General features: G+C 42.4%; 1 protein-coding gene across 2 annotated transcripts in view; it reads left to right on the forward strand.

Annotated features, from left to right (window-relative positions):
- LIMCH1 (LIM and calponin homology domains 1) overlaps positions 1-21,800 on the forward strand; it is a 181,361-nt gene that overhangs the window by 135,106 nt on the left and 24,455 nt on the right. For both annotated transcript variants that reach the window (XM_080373762.1, XM_080373763.1), the window contains exons 16-20: positions 220-255; positions 4,982-5,108; positions 7,951-8,105; positions 8,302-8,704; positions 12,483-12,704. In XM_080373762.1, coding sequence (XP_080229888.1) covers positions 220-255; positions 4,982-5,108; positions 7,951-8,105; positions 8,302-8,704; positions 12,483-12,704 — 943 coding nt within the window. The remainder of the gene's footprint in view (positions 1-219; positions 256-4,981; positions 5,109-7,950; positions 8,106-8,301; positions 8,705-12,482; positions 12,705-21,800) is intronic.

A 21,800-nucleotide genomic window follows, 5' to 3' on the forward strand; every position in this document is an offset into this window, starting at 1 on the left:
GGAGGGATGGGTGGTGTTCTTAAGTAGTTTGAGCTCCAGGTGATTTAGGTAAGTCTTTTTCGCTGAATACATAATCCTTGAATAGTATGAATCTTTTTCGGTCAGCTTTACTAGTACAGGTTGGATGTTCAAGTGACAGTTACCCAAATTGTATGGGTCCAGTTGCAATTACTACTTAATGTATTTATCAACGCTCTAATTTTATATTTGGTCTTGTAGATTCGGCCCCAGAACTGCTGTGTCTGATGACGCAGAGTAAGTTGTCTTGTGTTCACAAGATTCTATTTTAAACAACTTACACTGCATGCTTTTCTGTCTTTCTACTAATTTAAAATGCAGTTGATGCCTCATTATTATTTTGCAGTGTTCCAGCAAATAAATTTTTCAGAAAAGTGCTGAAAAATGGAATGCAATATGGCTTACATTGCAGCTAAAAATAATTTTTATATAAAAACCCATAAAAACTGAGCACAACACTAATGCCCAGCTGTTGCTTAAAGTATTGTTTCCTCTTTTTTTTTTCTTTTCTTTTGTTTTTCTTCTGAATTTCCATTGCCTCTAATCAGCTACAGGTAAAGAGAGTTGGGTTAAATCTGGGCTGGGTGTTGAGGAAAAAAATAAAGTATGACCTGTACAGGAAGAAAAAAGAAATCCCAAAGTAAAGTCCATTGTGATCTTCAGAATAATCCAGGAAAATGCATCTTCAGCAGTTTTGTTGTTGTCTTTTAAAAACTTTCTCCTGAATCCCTTCTAGGTTGGGTTTAATTTAATAATGTACTAAACTTCATTTTTATAAGCTCTTCACCTCAATGCTTTACTTCTGACAGAAAGAGTAGGACTGTGATACTTACTTCACTCAAACGTTTTAATTGTGTGTATATGCATGTAAACTGTAGTTCAGAATCATATGCATTGGCATTTAGAAAGCTCTGTGAAAGTATTAGCTATTCATACAAAGTGCTTGCTTTTAGAAACAAAGTAGTTGGGAACTACCCGCATAATAGTGTCCTTAATATCCTCCTCCTGTTCACAGAAATGCATATTACCTCCTCTGTCTCCCAGATTAAATAGCAAAATACAAACAACTGGAGGTTTTTTTTACAACAAGTATATACAGGGACTTATATGTCATTTTTTGCCTTTTCCTCTAACGGTAAAGGCTAGAATCATGAACTGAATATTCTTCACAAGATCTGTAATACCTTTATGCTGAGCAAAGCTTGTGTCCTCTGACCACAAAGTAAATGTGGCCATTTTCAAGCAGCAGAAATCTGTTCAATCAAATTAAGAAATGAGATAAAAAGAGCAGAACAACACAGACGTGTTGTACGTTACAATGGGGACGACTTTGCCATTTCAGCAAGCCTACCTGTCTGATTGATTTGTTCATATTTTCCGCCACGTTTTTGCATGCCCGTATTAAGTGCAAACATGAGAGAAGGTACATGAGGATGCCTTTCAAAGAGGCATTGCAGTGGGTTCGTTGTATAATGTGAAGGTAGCAAAAATGAATATATCATATTCTTTATTCCACATTGATTCTGATTTTGTTTTAAAAGGCAAAACAATAAATGTTCAAGCCTCATTGTCATCCTTTCCAGATGTGCCACAGTTTACAGAGCACTATTATTCTAAACTGTCTTTTAAGTTCTTATAATCAAAATACTGTTTTTCATGCTGAAGACGAAGTACTTGTGAAGAATCTAACAAAATATGGCTTTCAAGTAGGAAAAATGAATTGACATTTAAAATGCTTCCAAACTGTTTGTCAAATCTCTTTTGAAAACTCTTACTCGAATTCAGTCTTAGACTAGGTGCTGCTAATTCCAGCAGCAAAAGTGGAAACTCCTTTATTAGACTGACAAAGTTCCCTTTGCTGGTTAGAGAACGCTGGATACTGTCACCAACCCCAGCCTGCCTCAGGGCCCTGAGGAGGCAGTACTTTGCGTGCTGCTGCCGATCAGCCCCATTCCCATCTCCTGAAGAGATGGGGCTGCGTTCTGGTGATAGCCTGACAGTACCAGCGTGAGTTTAGACTTATACCTCATACTTTAAGCCTGACAAGCAAATAATAGTGAGATGAGATTTTTGAGTATTTGTTCACTGGAGTCTGATTCCTTAGCCAGCCTGTTGCTTTTTATGTTTTATTGGGGTTTCTTAAATCTTAGTATGCCTGCAAAATGGTAATGCAGCCACATAATAAATGCCTTTCATGAGGATTTTTAACATATCCTCATAAAAAAGAAGGTTTTTACCTTATTTCTCACTTTTAAATTAAAGTCTGAACACTCAGGTTCTTGCGGACTTTTTTTTTATCCATGACTTGTTTAGATCTGTTTAAAAAAAAAAAATGCTGCATGATACCACCGACAGGAACAACTGTAATTTGCAAGAATAAAGTAGCGTAACTTAAAAATTCACATCATCTCAAAGATCTAGCCCTCCAAAATACACTGCTGGTCTCCACAGTGTTTTTTACCAGATCTTTGTTAGAACAGCAGGTCTGGTACAGCGGAAAGGCTTCTTGCTTCCAGACAGGGTTTGGATACAGTCCGCAGGGCTTTGCTGATGGCAGAGGATTCACAAACATGAATCCGGTACAGCTACATCTTTTGCGTGCTGCGTGCCTGCTGGCCCAGTGCATGGCTGAAGGAAGGAGTATATCTAGTCTTGTTCGTGCAGGTGGTAGTGATGGGCTTGGAGCCATTTGTAGCTTCTGTAAGAAAGAAACAGGACAAAATCATGTGGAACTCATAGTGAAAGTGTCCTTTGGCAGTAGCTCGGAGTTTTCGCCTCTTTGATTCTTTTCTAAGGATGAACTTGTCAGGTGGAGAAGTTGACGTAGGCATTTTAGTTGGCCGTGTCCATGTATTCAGGGAAGCAGGTGGTCCTCCTTCATGGTTACTGCATGTTGGTCAGAGAAGAGCACAGCACAGTGCTTTGAGATGTTTCCTTCAGGTTGCTTTCTTGGGAAGACCTGTTTGTTCAAGAACATATTGCTGCAGAGCTGATGTTCAAACCTACCTGGTTACTTATCCAAGGCAACGAAGGCCCAACAGCAGGAGGTGGCAACCAGAGCGAGCAGAAGGTGCATGTGGGGTTGTAGTGTACAGTTTGATTCCTGGCCTAGGCTGAAGCCTTTTCCAGAGTACCTTTTCTATTGCATTGTTAGTAGCCATAAAACCTTTGGTTTTGCTGTCTCCATGCACACTGAGAGCCCCGAGTGAATACAGGGAATAAATATTAGCCTTACATTAGGACATTAGGGGACTCTGGTAGAAAGTACTTTTATTTTTCTATCCCAAATGGCAGAGGGTGATTACTTGTGTACTCTGCTAGAACCAGTTACCACCATTTCAGGTCTCCTGCTTGCTTCTACTGCATGTGAATGAAAAAATCTCTAACATGAGGGAGGGGAGCAAGAAAGGAGCTACACAACCAGTTTGACCTAATAGGCACAAGGTGGCAAATCTGTAGCACTAAAGGTTTTTCTTAGTGTGAGTTTCAAAAGCTCTTAAACTGGAATAAACCCTTTAAGGGTGACTATTCCAAGTTAGAAATCTTCCAAGCTGCCCCACCAGTCTGCAAAATATGACTAATATTTAAATGTTCCTTAGTGGGTGATATGCCTTTAGTTTTAAAAACAACAAAACTTGCCATCTCTTTAGGTTCTGTTATTTAGGAGTGCTCCAGTCCAATCCTGAGCAAGGCAACCCTTAAACTACCCACAGAGGAACCCAAACTTGTGTACCCTCAGCACTCGGTTTAAGGGGTGAAGCATGGTAATAAGCTAACCTTGCTGTTCATGCTTAAAGGCATAGGATGTGTATTCTGTCCTTCACTTTTGAGTAAATACAAACTAACGGGATGGGATCTGTGTATGTCCTTTGCCATCCACCTTCCAGACCGTTCAGTTTTCCCTTGAGAGTGGTTCATTCCCATCTTTGCTTGCCTGAGTACAAATGTTGGCTCAATGTATATATGCACAGCTTTCCGTGTCTATTCACTTTGATTACTGCGGACACAGTTCCCTACAATTTTATCTCCATTGGATGTTTTCTCCTGCTAGTTGGCCCACTGGCTCACTAAAGCTACATTTGAAGACTGCTGTGAAATCACTTCATGTGGAACTGCATGGCTTTCTCTTTTTTTTTTTTTTTTTTCTTTTTGCTTTTAATGGCACAACTGAGGTCATGTTTTACTAATAATAGGTGGGGGGGTGTAGTCAGTACATTATCTTCATGTGAAGATCTTTATGTATTGTGAATGGATGTATGGTATCAAACCACGACCTTTTTATCCTTTAACTCTCCAAAGGTCAGGGACAGAAATAGAATGTGTAAAAAGAAACTGTTTGTTCTGAGCGTCAGCTTTTCCTTGTTAGGATAGCTGTGTTAATGAGTTGGTGCTGATAGCATTGAGTTTCTTCGAGACAGGGAGGGGAGAGGAGGGAAGTACCATGCTCTTGGCACTGCATGTACTTCTCCGTGCAGGCTCTCCTTGGTTGTGTAGCAGTAGCATTTAGTATATCGTGCTGCACCTGATATACTTCTCAAGCCTCTCTTGTTTTACATTGAAATGGAAGCTTCTGTCTGCGGTGTTAATTGGAGGGGTCTTGAAAACTCACTGGGAAACAGATCTTCAGAAGGTAAAATGTTCTGAACTCTGCTCAGAATAGAATGATTTTAATAGGAGCTATTGATGACGTTGTAATGTTAGTAATGCTTCTTAGTGAGAGTCAAAGTTGCAGTCAACTAACAAAAACAAGAGAAAGTTGAGGAGTATAATGCCTGAAGTACTATGTGGGAGCCGTAGGGATGCTAATTGGTCCTTCTAGGGGGGACTGCTGCTTTTGGGAGCTTCATAACGGTTCAGGTGTCTGATTCTTCTGTAGCACCCTCATGTGGCTTTAGCTCTAACATGCTGAAAGAGTATGAACCTCTAAATAACACTGCACTACTACTTATTTCCCCCTGTTTAGGAGTATGAGCATGTTTGACATGAGATGTGAAGAAGAAGCTGTGACTCAGCCTCATAGCAAAGCTCGCCATGAGAAACTGCAGAATATACACAACCAGCTGAAAGAGGATGAGACCAGATGGCAAGATGTGAGTGTGTAACATTGTCTGCAATGGTGACATTGAAGCCAGCTAGCTAAGCAGAAAAGTACAACCTGCTAAATCTACAATTGCTCTCTAGCACTAAAATAATCAGGAGTGCTTCCTTCACTTCCCTTCCCCAACCCCAATGGATTGTTGCTAAAAGCATAGACATCCATAATTTGATGTAAATTAGAGCATACAAAGTCTTCTTGTGCCTCTGCCTGTGCACCGGGTGTTTTGCTTTTTTTAAAAAAAGCTAATTAAACTGGGATTAGGTAAAAATGAAAGCAGAACAGTTCTAACTGCTGATTTCTCTAACTTTTCTAATTAGTAAATGCCCAAAGTGACAAAACACAAGGCTAAGCAGGACAGTGAATAAATAGGTTGGACTTGGCTTTAATAATTTTGCATAGATACAGAAAGTTTTTGCAGAAGTCCAGAAACAGTGACAGAACATATTCCGTCTTGTCCAAGCAAATTACCCTTCAAGTTAGCTACACCCTGCTTGGGTTACAAGGCCTTTCCAAACCCACTTTCCTCTATGTGTTTTTTAAGCTGTCCTGGCATTTGGCATTATCTTCAGCAAATTAGCAAGGACAGAAAAGCATGGTTTGCAGGTAAGTTAGTATCAGGGGTTTTAGTATCAATCCTGTTTATTCCGAAAGACTGATTTTAAATGAGGAATTTGGGACATTTTTTTTTTAATTAAAAAAAACCAAACAAAACAAGTCTTTTCAAGAAGCTAGTACAGTAATTTCCCATTATAGGGACAGCTACTGTGAAACATCTCGGAGAGGTTTTTGGTAGAAAAGTCCAAAAAAGAACAGTATATATAACTAAGAAATAACTTTTCATAGTAGAAAAACGAAGGACTTCAGCGGAAGCGGTCTGTATGTGTGGGAAGCCATAATTTCCCAGCAGAGATAAGAACGAGTCCAAAGGCATTCAAGAGGTTTGAAAACTCTTTGCTGTTGAATGGAAAATCCTCTGAGCTAAAGTGCGTAAGTTTTCCAGGCCCTCAGCGCCTTCTGCACTGAACTAAAAGTTCTGAAGAGGTACTAAAAATGCCCTTAACTGGAATGTCCTTGGCATTCAGAGGGCTTTATGGAGACAACACCGCATTCATGGTCTGATATTTTTTATATGCCTGTGCTGTAAATTTGCCAACAATTAACAGTTTCATGGCTTTTTTTTTTGTTATTGTTATTCTAAAGCATCAGAGCTGGAAAAGATAAACATGTCTGGTTTTTAATCACAAAAAGAGGAGGAGGGCTTATGTTACAAAATTTGCTAATGAAAAACTAATTTCCAAACAATAGGAAATAGTGCGAGTAGCTGAATAAAGAAATGCTTTGGTACTTCAGTGAGAATAATTAGTAACTGAGGAAAATGAAAGGCCTATGTTTCAAGAAGGGGATTATAGGCTGATATATGTAGGTCATGTGAAGAAATACTTCAATGAGCATTCCCTTGAGTGTAATGTCAATAATTTGTGGGTTTAAGCTAAATTAAAAGTGACAAGGTTTGTTCCTGGTTTTAATAAAATAAGTTATGCTTGCAGTACCTTCTGCTGTTTACCAATAAAAATGCAATTAAAATATTTGGAAAACCATGTAATTAATGAAAAAGCTTTTGACTTGAGTATGTGTACAGAATGTCTGGTTTTTATTAAAAAAAGAATTTGTTAGAGTGCATGAAAAATAATCTGTATACCAATCTCCTGATGTTGTAAAGTTAATGATAAGTGTGCACTTACAGTTTCCTGGGAAGTTATTTTTCTTTGCAGAAGTTCTGCAGAGGTTACTTTTTACATGTAAATTTTTTTTTTCCATTACTAGTTAGCTGCTAAAAAATTTTACAGCTTAGGAAACTTACTATAATACTTTTACTGTAAAAAAGATCTTGTCTCTGTACCCTCCAGGACTTGTGAATTCATAACCCAAGCAGGATACAAGACATAGGTGCCCATAACAGGCATCTCCTGTGACTCTCTGGTTTAGTGTCAGGCTGGTTTTGCAAGAGAAGTAAAGAACTGGAATCAGTCTATCTTCTGGACAATTTTAGGCAGGCAGATTCCAAAAACAGTAAGATTATTACTTCAACAAGGACATATCTATATAGCTGGATACAAACCACAGGCTTTTTGCTCTGTCACATCTCTTACCAGCCAGGTGTGAGCCACTTTAGTCCCTAACCTATGTTGCTCGGATCTGGGTCCAAAATATTGGATGGTGCCCATGAGGAAGAATTTAAGTTTGGATGCTGCACTGGATTTTTCTGTGCATGGGTCAGCCATGCTTGCCTGCAGTTGACTGATAGCATGGACAAAGTATGGGACTATCAAGTCTCCAAGACATGCTGTCAGTGTGGCTGTAGTTCATGGTGAAACAGCGTCCCTTACTCCAATGAACTCCTGCCTCCCATACATCTGATTATTGAAATTCTTCACCAAACATCATTTTGCTACTTCATCTTCCTGGGGAATCAGGTTTTGTCCCTAATGTTGGCACAAGTAAAAGTGAGTGCCCTGACTTGTCCTTTTAGACCAAATTTCCTGGTATTATTACCTAGCATGTTTCTACACTTAGCATGACAAAGCTAAAAAGACAATACACCAGCGGAGCTATGAAATCCTTACTGGGTCCTGCTGTTAGGAGAAAAATCAGTCTTCATTTTATGGTATAATCTTCTTTTCTCTTTAAAATAAACATTGCTGCCAGCAGGTGATGGGACCCCAGTCCACAGCGAGGAACAGGCTTTGCAAAGCGGCTGGCTATGTTCATTGGTTTCTCTGGCCAGTTTTTAGCTATTTGCAGCTCTGCATTCAGGTGCCTTCCTTCTCTCACAGGACCTGGCTCGGTGGAAGAGTCGTCGAAGGAGCGCTTCACAGGATTTAATAAAAAAAGAAGCTGAGAGAAAGAAAATGGAAAGGTTATTGTCTGGAGACGGAACAAATGAGCGTAGAAAAAGCATCAAAACCTACCGAGAAATTGTGGAAGAGAAGTACGTTCTTTTACTGAAGTGCAGTGGCATGTCTGAAAATGCTGTGTGGTCCATAGGTGATAGGTAACTGTGGACAGCCATGCCTGCAGGCCTGGGGTGAGGGAGAGGGAAGGATATTGATGGAGCAGAGGAAGTAGAAGTGATTTCTGGCATTAATTTTAATGCGATGGTCTCTCTTGTGTTGTCTCCTGTGCAGAGAGAGAAGAGAGCGGGAGCTTCATGAGGCATACAAGAATGCAAAGTCACAGGAGGAGGCTGAGAGCATCCTCCAGCAGTACATCGAAAGATTCACGATCAGTGAAGCTGTCCTTGAGCGTTTGCAGATGCCAAAAATTCTGGAAAGAAGCCATTCAGTGGAGCCAAATTCCCCACTGAAGGACCCAAATCCTCTGAGATATTTAAGGCAACAGTCACTGCCTGCTCCAAAATTCACTGCCACCATTGAAGCAACCATTGTTCCTACTGCTGAATTAGAGCCCAGTGGTTCAACGGGCCGCACATCTCCCAGCAAAAGTGTTGTCTCCAAGGCTGTGCCTATGCTGACACCCAAGCCTTACTCACAACCCAAAAATACACAGGAAGTTTTAAAGAACTTTAAGGTAGGATACGTTGCACTCCCCAAAGTCAAACAGGAGGCAAAGAGATCTTGACTAAATCGTCTGAATGTAAATGTGTTTAATGCAATTAAGTAGAAAATGGTTGCTGCATTCTGATGTTATAAAACTCAGCTTCGTGCTCTGTGCTGCCCAGTCCAGTGGTCTCTTCTTGGTTACCAACCTTCTTAGAAACTTGACCTGTTTAGGATGGAATATTTTTGCTGGTCATTTTTTCTCAGGCTAAATTTGTTTGGGAAAAGACAGGGAAAGGGGGATCTCTAAGAAAGAAGCGAGGCTTTTTCTTAGAAGGAGGTTAGGAAAGAGTATGTTGTCATGGTTTTTTTTGTTTTTAAACAAAAGGGAAGGGGCAGGGAGTGTGGAGGCCCTGACTTCCAGAGCAAGACCTGAACTGGCTTTTGTGTCAGGGATCTGATTTTCCCCATGCCCAGACAAGCATGTCCCCTTCAGCCAAGTCATAAGCCTTTGTGACACTGCAGCGTGCATGTATTAGTGTGGAGAGCCCCTACTCCCTCAGAGTCAAGACCCAGCTTGGCCAATGCTACTCTCTGTCCTAAACATGCTTCTCACCAGGGATGAATGTGGAAAGCTGCTTCACCGGCTTAAAGAGGGGATGCAGGCTGTCCATGCAGGTTTAAGGGAACCAGTTGGTACTGGGGCAGCCATGTAACTGGGGACTCTTGGTGAGGGAGGGCGAGTGACTGCATTGGATTGCAAAAACTGTGCAAAGATCATGGGAGTAAAAGAAGTAAGAGAGCTCTGACAAAAGCAGAGCTGCCTGGAATAGGGAGCCGGCTATGAGTTTTGCGGAGGAAGGGGATAGAAGAAGAGATAGAAGCTGGGATATGAAACCTGAGGAGTGTATCTTTGGCCTGGGTGGATGTGGGGAAGGGGAATAAGATACTGAACCAATGATGAAGGCAATGAAGTTGGGTGTGTTAGAGAGAACAGGCCAAATAAGTCAGGTTTGAAGAAATCTGCTTCTCGCAGTGCCTGTAGTAAGACTGGAGCTTCCCCAAGTCTCATTGTAGCCTTCTAAGCAGTGCAAAGCCTACTGGTGTGGGTGTCCCCAGCCTGTAGAGTTTTGAGTCCTCTTGTGTCTGCCATTGCTATCTGATACTTCGCTAGTGGCATGCAGGGTCCCTGCAGCCTGCTGATGTCCCAGTAGCATTGCTACCATGTATATTCAGGTTGTTTACTTTTTTTAAAATAAGTCAGCTTTGTATAGATGGTGAAAAAGCTTGTTGTGATGTCTAGGTCCTTGAAGTCTGTCCCAGCTCCTGTGGACCCCCCCATGTTTCCTAGTTGAAATGTGAAACTGGTAATTTCTATTTCTCCTATACTTCAGCTGGTATTCACCTAGAGTTTACATTTTAGACATCAGTGAATCATCTTTTCTAATCCATGCCACTTTTTTCCTCAGAGAACCAAGATGTATGTGTGTATCACCCTCACGTTAATGCATATATAGTTCACATATGTGGGGAGAAACTAACCCACGGACACTTCTACCCTCCACCACCCACCACTAGAAGTCTGTCTAGATCTTGTTCACTTGATGTGGAAGAATGTGGTTTGTCTCAGTAGGAATCATTCCCTAGCACATGTAGCTGTAGCATTATTTTCCCTTGAAACACCAGTCTGTCAATGATTCTCAGCTCTGGTGACAATATGTTGACTTGCTCCAGACCAGAAGGAAAGGAGTAGGTTTGTTTAACTCTACAGCCAGGACATCTATCCTGATCGTTCAAACATTTGGTTTTCCTCCTTAATATAAATAGAGAAATGTCTTAGTCTAAACAGAGACACTAAAATGGATGGTGCAGCCTGCAAATGTTTTCCTGACTCTTTTATTTCTGAAATCTTTCAAGACCTGCCTCTCTAGTAGGTAATCCAGCACACAATCCCAGAAGACTTGGGGCTCGGTGTCTGCCCACACTTGCATTTGGAAATAAACCCTAGGAGTGCTACTGTGTTGAGTGGATAACATCAGTGAGGAAAGAGAAGGAACCTGTTGATCTGTAAGATCTGTAAGAAGGGGTGAAAACACTTGCAGACCCAGGGAGCCGATTGCACGAGGTGCTAACTGCCTTCACCTCCCCGCACGCACCTCTGTCAGAGCTGAGGATGCCCAGCAGCTTGGAGATGGCCCCTTAGTTAATCACCCTCAGATAGAGAACAGACCTCTGGGTGCATGTATACAAGAAGTCAATGGGAGGAGTTTGCCTTCAGCTTAGCACTGGTGGCATATACTAAGCTGGAATGCCGCTCTTGAGGTACCCAAGCTGTTTACCTAAAAGTAAAGTACTGAAGATAATTCAATGATGAAATAAAAAGTGGGGCAAGGAGGATGAGGTGGGAAGAACTTTGTCGTCTTAAACTGTGTTTCAGTTTGATAGAGTAGTTTTGACACTTGCTGCATCAGTTTTCAATAACAGTAAAATAAGCGAGAAGGTCCCATGGTGTGTCTTACCTCTGCACTTGTTTTCACATGTGTTTTTTGTGTATCCCGTACCTGTGGAGAAACCTGAAATGACTAACCACAATATATATCCCGGATAGCTTCTCTAAGAAATCACTGACCTATGCCAATTATACCCCCAAAGTCCAATGATTAGCAGAGAAGACTGTCCATATTTACTCCCTCACCTTTGCGTTGTCTCCATGATGACCATTTTGCAAGTAAGGATCTCTGCACAGAGTAACAAAGCTCTCCTTCAAATCTATTTAAAACTCACCTCTGCTGACAAGCCTATAAATATCTGTGCTGTAGCTAGGCAGGAGCAATATGGTGTTACTGATACCTAGTCCTCTCCTGGTCTCTCTCCAGCTGGGCCCTCTTACGGTGAATGGCTTCTGAGTTCTTTGTAGCCAGACTTTTTTCATGTATACCATGGCTTCTACAAACAGCCCTCCAAAGTGAAGTCTTTACATGCCACCTCCATTCAGAACATAATTACAAAGTATTAAAGTCCCAAGAGGAAGCTGTATCAGTGCAGAGGAAGAAGCTAGAGCTGATTTTGTGTTTTCATCCTTGCTTAAGGGTTTCTAAGTGGGAATATGTGCCCACCAAGGAGCTAGCTTGACCCTGAGAACAAAGTAGTTAAACTGTTTCTGCACTCTCCTTTTCATGGAGACCGCATAAAATCATTTTCTGGGAAAGCAGCTATCTGTTTTATCGCCTCATCAAGAAGGAGGAATGCCCAGTTTTATTTGTTGGTTCCTTGCTTCCCTGTTAAAAACAGTAAAGTAACAAGTGAATGAACTTGGCTGCTCCTGACCCTTCAAAGTTCACATGACAGTGCTTCAGGAAGCATGGTCTACTAATACTGTGGTGCGTTAGTCAGGGTGCGTAGCAGTTCATCAGCATAATTAGTCCTGGGGAACCTGCTTGCCTCCTGCATGAAGCAATGCAAAACCCAACAGTTTTAGTCTAAATTTGACATAAATCTTTTTTGTTCTTTTAAACTCCATTGATCTGTGATGCATGCAGAAGGTGCCTGTATGTTACTGGGAGAATGAAATCTGGGAACTCGGGGAATCCAGAAAAATTGCTATTACTGCCTGTCTGTATTTTGTTTATGACCCACCTGGAATAGGGTTTTCTTCTCTCTTGGCTTGTTGAATGAAATGTGTGCTTGGCTCTGACCTTCACTTACGGCACAGACTGTGTCAACAATTGTAGTATCATGTTGAAATCCTAATTTCCTAAATTCCCCTGAATGCTAATTGTCTCAGCATATTTATTTAACTGTATTCGCAGGTAGATGGAAAAGTCAGCATCAATGGAGAAAATGTCAACGGCGTGGAAGAGAAGGATAAAGAGTGTACAACAGTAATATTTACTCCTTCGCCAAGCAGATCTCTGAAATTTGATGAAGTAGCCAGAGGGGACAGGCCCCCGGTAGAGTTGAAGAAGGACCCCACAAGTGTTGAGCTCAGTTTACAGAGGCCTGCCACTCAGAGTGTGCACAAAGAGCCAACAGTAAGACCAACACGAACAAACCAGCCTTACTTTCTCTGCCAATTTTCTGTCTCATAACATATTTAATCACAAAATAATGAAATCCAAGTGCTTATGTTTGCTTTATTTCAAGAGGGTGTGCCCAGACCCAGAAAAAAAAAAATCCTTTGTAAATTAAAGGCTTCTTTTTTGGGATGTGGGTAGAGAAATGGGAGGGAAAGATTCAAAAAACTTTTTGCAGTCGGTGCCTTTTTCTTTTTTTTTTTTTTCAGATGTCATGCAGCTGATAAGCATGCGTTAAATGTGCTGGGCCAGGGAGAAAGGGAGAAATGGACTCTGTCCCCCAGCTATTGTGCAGATTTATTCAGTGCTTCTCCTGATGTTAGCTGATTAGATCACCAACATAATTGGACTCTGCGAGCCATTATAATTAGTCTCAGTTTTCAATTTTCAAAGAAGAGCATGTGGATGTGCTGGCAGTTTTGAGCATTCAGCTTTCATTCCTCTCTCAGAAGTATTAGAAAAGGGGATAAGCTATTGAAATGCTCAGGGGGACCAATGTGCTTCTTAACTGCCTTATCAAAGAAAAAAATTAATTTTACCTTTTCATCTTTCACTCCCCCTCTTACCCAGAGAAAAATGCAGGAATAAAACTAGAGCGTATCGCAGCAGGAATCTAGATGCTACAAAATTGTAATAAAAGTAGATAGTAAAAACAACACGAGAAACAAGGACCAGACTGCAAATAAAAGCATGTAAAAGGGTTGCAAACAAGTGGCAGGAGAGGGAATTCTTGCTGTTACTTTCTGTGTAACAACAAAGAGAATCAGAGATGTGGTGAGAGCTGGAGTATGATAATTTTTTGCTTTCTTCTCAGATTTCATCCAAGCATTGGCCAGATGGGTAACAGGGAGCAGGCAGGGATCTGCCCTGGGGAGTGGTGGTTCATTCATGCCAAAGGGCTTGCGACTTACCCCCCTGCTTCTGCCAGTCTCTGGCCATGGACAACCAAGCCTTGGAGCCTGCAGCAAGCATGGGAGCTGGGATGTGCTGTGAGCATGGACTTGATCCTGTCAGAGGGAGCTAGTACAGAGTCCAAAGTGAATGATTTGCAGGGAGGAAGGCAGGGATGGCAGAGCAGAGGCTGCTCTTGTCAGAATGAATTGGCTGTAGGGGAAAAGCTAGTTAAGCGTTGTGTCTGATATGGGAGAGCTAGTAATGGGAATGTTTGGAGGATAGAGAAAAGCCTCAGTTTGCTGTAAGATTAGGATTAGAAGCACAATGGCAATCAGAAAAGTAGCCAATTGAACACGTTACTGTCTCCTTTTTTAGAATTTCCAGACCAGTATAGCTGTAGAAGAGTTGAGAGGAAATTCAGAAATAGAAGCCACTGTTAGGGGTTGGGGGTGTTTGTACCTGCTTGATGCCCTCTCATCCTTTCCTTTCTACAGCTCTGAGGATGATGTGGCCAGCTGAACACAGATTTTTCTATGGCCGCTTTCTGCTTCCAGTGTCTTAGCCCTCATGGTGATATTGGCAAAGGAAGCAGAAGAGTTTGAATTCTCACGTTCCTGGTGACTGACATTTGCAGAATACCTCCTGGTTTGTAAGCTTGAGTGCGCTTAAGTGATGAAGCCATCTAGAGAGAATGAATGTGCACCCCAGTGGTGCTATTGACAGAGTTTCTTTGCTCTAACTAAGAGTTTTATATTGCTAGCTTCATGATTTCATCAATAATGTGACTGGGTAATGCAGATCATCATAATTACTCCTGGCGCTTCAGCTTCAAGCAAAGGTATGTGTCAAGCATGTCAAGGGCAGAGCAAGGAGAGCAGACTGCTTTGAGGGCGATCTTACATGGGGAAACAAGTGGAATGCACTGAGCGTGATGGAGGGGGGAAGAGAAGGAGAGCTGCCTGTGGCTAGAAGGGAATTTGCCAGCCTAAGATAAGTTTACAGGGTCTGTTCCTCCTAGATGTTTGCTTCTCTTTACCCAACTGCTTCGTTTTAATTTTCCGTGTCCCCAGGCCTTAGTCTAAGGCATTGGCAGTAATTTAGCTATTGAGCATGCAGAAATGCCCTGGTGCATTGATGGGAAGGGCTTAGATGCCAGGTTACAGAGATGGGGCATGGTGCTGGTGCTTGGCTTCACTGTGTGAGCTGGGGCACAGACCAGCACTGCTATGGGCAGTTCGGTATGGATGGGATCAGGGGGCCTGCAAGAACTGCACAGCTACGCTGGACTCGCTTCACTCAGGCTTCTCCCTGTACCTATTTTACTTCAGTTTCTGGACAGCTAACACAAGCCTGCATCTGCAGAGTCTGAAATGCTAAACTCTTCTCTGAAGGCATAACCCCTCCTAGGAAGGCTGGAAATTCAAATTAGGAAGGAAGAGAGCCTCCTGGGCTTGTCCCGCTCTCCATAAAACATAGCCTCTTGCTGGGTAGGATGATGAATATCTTAGTTGTCACTGTGAGCCCTCCAGAGGAGAAGAAGGGGGTTGCTTTTTGCCCCAGCAGGATGGGGCTTCCAAGCTACACGTTCTTGGAAGTAAGAAAACCTTCTGAAGCTGCCGCTGTAACACCTCCCACAAGGAGAAAACAGGGCTATAGTTTTTGTCTGATGCTTAACCCTACTGAATTTTTAGGAGAAGAGGAGAAGACAACAGAAACAGGCATAGCAAAGCAGCTGAGATGAAGAAGCAGAGCTGTCTGGAGTGGAAGAAACAACTACGTTTCTTTTGCCTTGAGAAAACTTACAAATGAGCATGTTTTCAAAGGCTTTTCTAAACTTGCTTTCACTGCCTTTATTTACTTTTCTTTATTGATGCAGCTTTTGTTAGCTATGTCCTTCCCAGGCTCTGAGTAAGATTCACAGGCACTAGTTCCTCTGTCTGTTAGGAGATGCTGTTTCTAGTTTTTTTTCCCCTGGAGTTGCTCAGAGATTTGTTTCGTTTTTGTATTTTGTTCGTTCATTTTCTGCCGAGTCTCATTTGTGAAATATATATTCCTTTTCATATATACATTACCTTTGGCCCTCCTGTCCTCCCCTTCTGATTCTCCCCCTGTTCTTTGCATGCCCCTTGCTCCTCCTCCGTCCCTCTTAGGGCTGCTCCCCTGCTGTTTCAGTTCAGTTGTCAAATGAACTAGCCCTGTCTTCTCTCTGCCTGGCAGGCTTCCCTTTGAAGCTCTGTAGCTCTGCTCTAAATCTGTCCAGTTGGCCTCAGACGTTGTCTGTAATACGGGAAGAGTCTGTGCAACTGTACTTCAACAGCTCTTTTGGCCTGAAGTTTGGAAAACGGTTTAGTCAAGTTGCACCACTTAAAACGCTAATACGATTGAGGGTTTTGGGGAGCTAGAGGAGTGCAGGGATCATTTTGTATGGGTGAGACCTCAGTGTCAGTTGTCTTTTTAACAGAGAAGAACCTCATCTATATGTGAATCAAATAATGATTGGCAGTCAGAGACTGATTGGAAAACATATGTAACTCCTGCCTAAATCTACTATGAAATGAGATGCAAAAAGCTGCAGCAGGTAGGGAGGCTGGTAAAGAAAAATATTATCAAGAAACTATACTTGTGTCTGTAGTGTATAGGTAAAGTACTTAGATTGGGGGGGGGGGATTTTACAAAAGAGTTAACTTTATTCAAAATAGCATGATAGCATGTGAAATTTTGCCTATGATTTCAGGCTAGAAAGGATAAATTTAACCTATGAGCAAGACGAAAATATCCTACCCGGTGTTTGTGGAGCTATGTGCTGCTAAGAGAGGCAGTAGGTAAAGCACACCTCTCTTACTGCAGCTGGAAAAACTGGGACAAAGGTCCAAAGACTGACTGATCAGTCAGCGGCAATGCCAGCAATAATGTGAGAATCGTCTGCTCACCCTGGTTCTGCCTGTCAGCCATTAGGTCGTGTTTTCTTTCCATTACACAGAACAGCAGTGCACATTAAAAATGCTGAGAAGTTGTATCCTCTAGCTCTTTGAATCAGAAGTTGGCAAAGTAAATGTTTTATTTTAAAAAAATATTTGTGCAGATTGTAGTGTAGGGGGATTAATTTGTCAGTGAGTGACATCACTGTATTTTAACCAATCTTAGTATGAGCATTTAAAAATTATTGGCTTGTTATAGCTCTAATTATAGCTTTGCTGTGATCAACCAAGAAAAAAATAAATATAGACAGCAACTTTAAAAAGATCGGGGCAAGGTGGTGATGGTGGAGAGAGATTTTGGCTTTCTTTTAATTTTTCACTAGCTAGCTTAAACTTGTCTGTTTCTACTCGCTGCATGCTTGGCACAAAATAAACTTGTTTTCTGTATCCAAGTAACACTCTCCTTCATCTTCAAAAATCCACTGATTGAACTGAGATTAAAGTACAAGCTTTCTTGTGGTTGAGGATTGTTGGCCAAACTACAGGAGAGCAGGGCTGAAATCCTGATTTGTACATATCTGGTAGGACAAGTCTTTGTTCTTTGATTCATTACAAGAAACACTTGTAGAGTAAGTCCGTCTGTTCCCGATTGACAGCTTTGCCTTGAACCACACATGGGAAGATGTGTGAAGGGCTGGACTACGTGAAGGGAAAAGGCTCTAGGATGAGAAGTAAGAGCAGCAAAGGTTCAAAGCAGCTAGAAGGGAACTGTGCTCAGGATTTGGTTACGAACTTGGCGTCCATGTCTCCTGTCCTCCAGAAACCTTTTCAGTGTCTGTAAGAGGCAGGAGCTTATTTTACATCCGAGTTGAGCAGTAACTGCAGAAAAATAGCAAGCAGGAATACTTAACATTGTTTCTTGCAACACTTTCAAGGCTTCTTTGTCAGTTACTGATCCACTCTGATCTTTGTTTCTAATAGCTGGCCTGAGCATAGCATTATACACTGCCAGGTGAGGCAGATAATGTGTCAGAGCAGTGTTCTGGCTTAGCAAGCAAGGCACTTAGCTGTGGCAGCCCAAGGTCATGCCACTGTTACTGCTCACAGCAACAGAAAATGCTAGATTTGATGAGGAGATCATTGTATAAAATTTTTGAAGTCAATGATATGTATAGAACTTCAGTCACAGAAGTTTGAAAGATGTGTCAGGCAATTTCTACATGTGGCTGTTGATACTGCAACCAATTTCAGTCCTGAGTGATTTTACAGCATTTAAAACTGTAGTTCTAAATGATTCTTCCTGGTATCTCTGCATTCTTTCTGGTTCCAGAGAGCTTGTTTTGTCGTGTTTTCATAGAAAATAACAGTATTTCATGTGATTTTGTGTACAAGTAGTGTTAACTGACCTATGTTTTGATTTAATTTACAATAAGGGTTAATAAAGTTCTACTGTAACCTCCTTTGGAGTTTGAATTCTTGTAGTAGTTGTGATGTTCGGTGTTTTAGGGGTTCCTAGTTATGTATTTTTAGGGTTTTATAAGGGTGTAAAGTTCTGCCACAGCGATAGTGTGGCTGTTTCTGACTTGCATGGTCTTCATTAAAGAAATACTTGGACTGATATCCTAGTTCATGGGATAAAAATCCTGTCTGACACAAACTGAACTAATTTTCCTGCCTAATAGGTGTTTGATAACACTGTCTAGTCAGCTGTGCCTGTGTCTTTGTTAAATGGATACCTGGTTAGCAGAACTGAGGTGTTGCTTTGTCCTCTGTTACTGATGTGCTCGTAACTGCAACTGCAATCAATATTTAACTTTCCATCGTGGACTAAGGCTTCTGAATCCTAAATGGAGAAGCTGACTTTAACTCCTGAGTAGCTAGATGCCTGGGGTAATAAAAACACCAGTCCAAACAGAAGCATTCTTCAGTTTTCAGGATTTAATGGGACCAGCCTTGTTCTGGGGGCAGAGATAACCACAGCCCCTATGCAGCAAGGTGTTTCCTACTTCCCTTGCAGGCTTCATTGCCTGTGGTGGTGGACAAGCAGGTGTTGTGTGACCTTCCCTTGCAGGCACCTGCAGCAAAGCCAGCATATGGAGTGGCTCTGTGATCCTGCAGAATGATGCCTCTGCCCACACAAATGCGTGTGGCTGCAGTGGAGTGGTGTCGAGAGGCTGTGTGGGTTCTTCATCCCAAAGCATGAGAGCTCCTCTGAAATGCCTCAGAAACATCACTGGCCACGTTGTTCGTTTTTAAAGTGTCCATGTCAAAATACGATCCTCTTAGGCACAATGAAATGTTTGTATGTCTTTTTGCATGTTCAGTAATAACATCATCATTCGATTACAAAATATTTATGAAATGTGAACGATGGTAGTCTGTGGTAGAGAAGGCATTTTATCAGCAGTATCAGTACAAGAATTTTCTTAAGTGTATATACCTGTGGATAAAATACCAGATAATATTACATTACTTGGTCTTATAAATAGAATTAGATATGGTGGGAATGACAGAGTTCCCTAGTGAAGCTGACTTAATTTTTTTATAAATTACTTACTAATCAGTTTTATATTTTTAGCTCTGTGTTGCTAGCATTTAATTGCTCAGCAGAGGGGGAAGAGTCAAGTCTTGTGAACAGGAACAGAACTTCTGCATGCCAATGCATGCCATTGCAAAATTCAATTTTCCTGCAGCAAGCAGTAGCTTTTTTTTTTTTCTTTTACTCCTCTTTAAAAGAATTTCTATAAATAACGTCTATGTCTATACCTGGTTCAACCTCCTGGATATAGGTTATAGGTAGATTGTGCAGGATAGCTACATGACGCAGCACTGTGTTTAGGTTCCTGAGGTAACTCTAGACCCAGAGGTGATACAAGTGCATCATGTCTGTGCACTCACCAAGCTTTTAAAACCCTCTGAGAGGCCAGTATGGCTGTGCTCTTTCCCCAACTCCAGCTGCCGTCAGCACTTGACTTCCCTGCGTGTACGTAATGCTGTTCAACACTTTTTATATCGGCCTCAGTTTATCACTGTTCATAGCTTTAAAGCCTCTGAGGTTGAAATTAAAGCTGATTTAAAAAAAAAACAAAACAGTTTTGACGGTTGCTTTTTGAGAGTGGAGGGTGAATTCCATTGCTTTACCAAAAATAATAGCAATATAAACATTAATAATGGAAATTTGCAGCAATTTCTTTGGAAGGGCTTATGCTCTGGAGCAGTAGGTTGGGTTGTCGTGTAGGTGCCTCTTGCTTTTCCAGTTAAAATCTACCTTGTTTAGGGCAGACCCTGAGCTCTCCATAATAGCCATTTGTTCAGGGAGGTTTGTAGGTTGTAGAATGACTGAATAATTCAGGTTTCTAGCTGTCTTCTGCTCCAAACAGGATCAGGCATGAGGTCAGACTGGGTTGCTGAGGGCTTGATCATTTGAGTCTTGGAAAAACTCCGAGGATGGAGATGGCACAACCTGTCTGGGCAGCCTGTTACACTATCCTGGCTGTCCTCATGGAGAAAAAAACACTTATTTCTGCATTGAGCAAGGCTGGAAAAGGTTTCCAGTAGCTTTTCCCCTGGCTGCTGTTGTGTCAGGAGCTAGAACTGAAGCTGAAGGAAAATTTCCTTTAGTTGCAGTGTTCTTCTGCTGGGTCTTCCAGTCAGAACAGGCTGGTGTCGAGATGGGCTGAGGAAGGGAAAGGTGGGTTATACAGGAGCAAAGAACAACAGCATGGCAAGGGGCAAATCTCTGACACAGGACTTGCAGTCCTTGGAGCATTTCTCTGGGGCCTTTTTTCAGCCTGTGCCTCATCTCCAGTGACCGTTCCTGGGAGCACGTGACACGTGGATGGGGAGCTCTGTGCTTCGTCTTCTCTTGGTATAGGCCTGCTCACAGGTGGACCTGGGGGAGAGGAGGTCCTCAGACTATCCGTGCTGCCTTTGTGGAGCACGTATTTCACCTTCTGCCTCGTCTAGTTTGAGAACCGCTTTCAGGCAGGTGGGGGACGTGTCCCCGTACCTTGCCTGGGGCAGGGGGTGAGGGTGGGTGAAGGTGAGGGTGCAGCAGAAAGCGCCGGGCAGTGGGGAGGGTGGCAGGCAGCCAGCCCCAGCAGGCGCCGGAGGAGACATGCTGCCACTTCTAGAAACTCATGGCTGCGATCTGGCACCTGCCCTGCTGTGAGGTGGCGGCACAGCTGTTGGCAGCCACGGGCTCCTTGTGTTGTTCCCAGCACTGCTTGCTGCCCGCTGGGCTTGCCCAGGTCAGTGCCCCTGGCCACAGTCCCACGCTGGTCCACACCATTTCCTCACAGGGCATCTTCCCAGACACATTCCCTGCCCGTCTCCAGAGCATGCCTGCCCTCCAGAGAGGAGGAGAGGCAGGGATTCCCGAGCTCTGCCAAAAGCTCTCTGGAGCCAAAGGGTGTCCACAGGCGTTAGTAGGCTGTTAGCACTGCCAGCAGACGTGCCCAGTGACCGAGCTGTGAGAGCCCAGGCCCGCTCTTCACGGGGCACAGACATGATGGGCTGTAGGGGTGGGAAACAGGATCAGTTTAGAAGGTGGTGGTCTGAATTCTGCCCCCAAAAAGGGAAAATTTAATCGGATTTCCTCCCTTGCAGCTGTTGATGAGATGGAAGGGTGGGGGTAAGACAGGAAAGCAAGTCTGCAACAGACTATTTCTGAAATACATCACCTTTTATTTCTAAAAGTAGTCTGCTTTTTTTATTTTCCTCTGTCAGATTTGCCATTTTCTAGATCTTTCATGCATTAGAATCGCTGTGCAGTAGCTGATCAGTTTGCCGCAGGTTTTTCTTGATTTGTCTACTAGGAAAGTGGATGTATGGTGGAAGCTGCTAAACACATCAGCTGCAGTGCTACCCCTGTTTTGACAGCGTGGTTGTAGCTCAGCAGCAGCCCTGTCCCGGGCCAGAAAGATGGCCTTTCAAAGGCATGTGAATTACTGGCTCGATACGGTCTTGCCATATTTTTCCAGTCATCTCTTAATAGTGTTTCAAGTATTTCATTACTTTTAATACTGACTCTGGCTTTTCCCTTCAGATAACAGATTGTTTAGACAACCGTGAAATAAAGGAAGTATTTAATTGCTTTGCCACTTTTCAAGCCCTAGTATGTGCTATGTATTCACTAATGCATACGTTTTTGTGTTATTCTGGAAAAGGAAACTAGGGGTGAAACATATGCTTATCTCCGGCTAACACAGTCCAAGATATCCTACAGTTTTAAAAGCTTGTA

The sequence above is a fragment of the Falco punctatus genome (genome assembly GCF_963210335.1).
Source record: "Falco punctatus genome assembly, chromosome: 1".
NCBI classification, from domain to species: Eukaryota; Metazoa; Chordata; class Aves; order Falconiformes; family Falconidae; genus Falco; species Falco punctatus.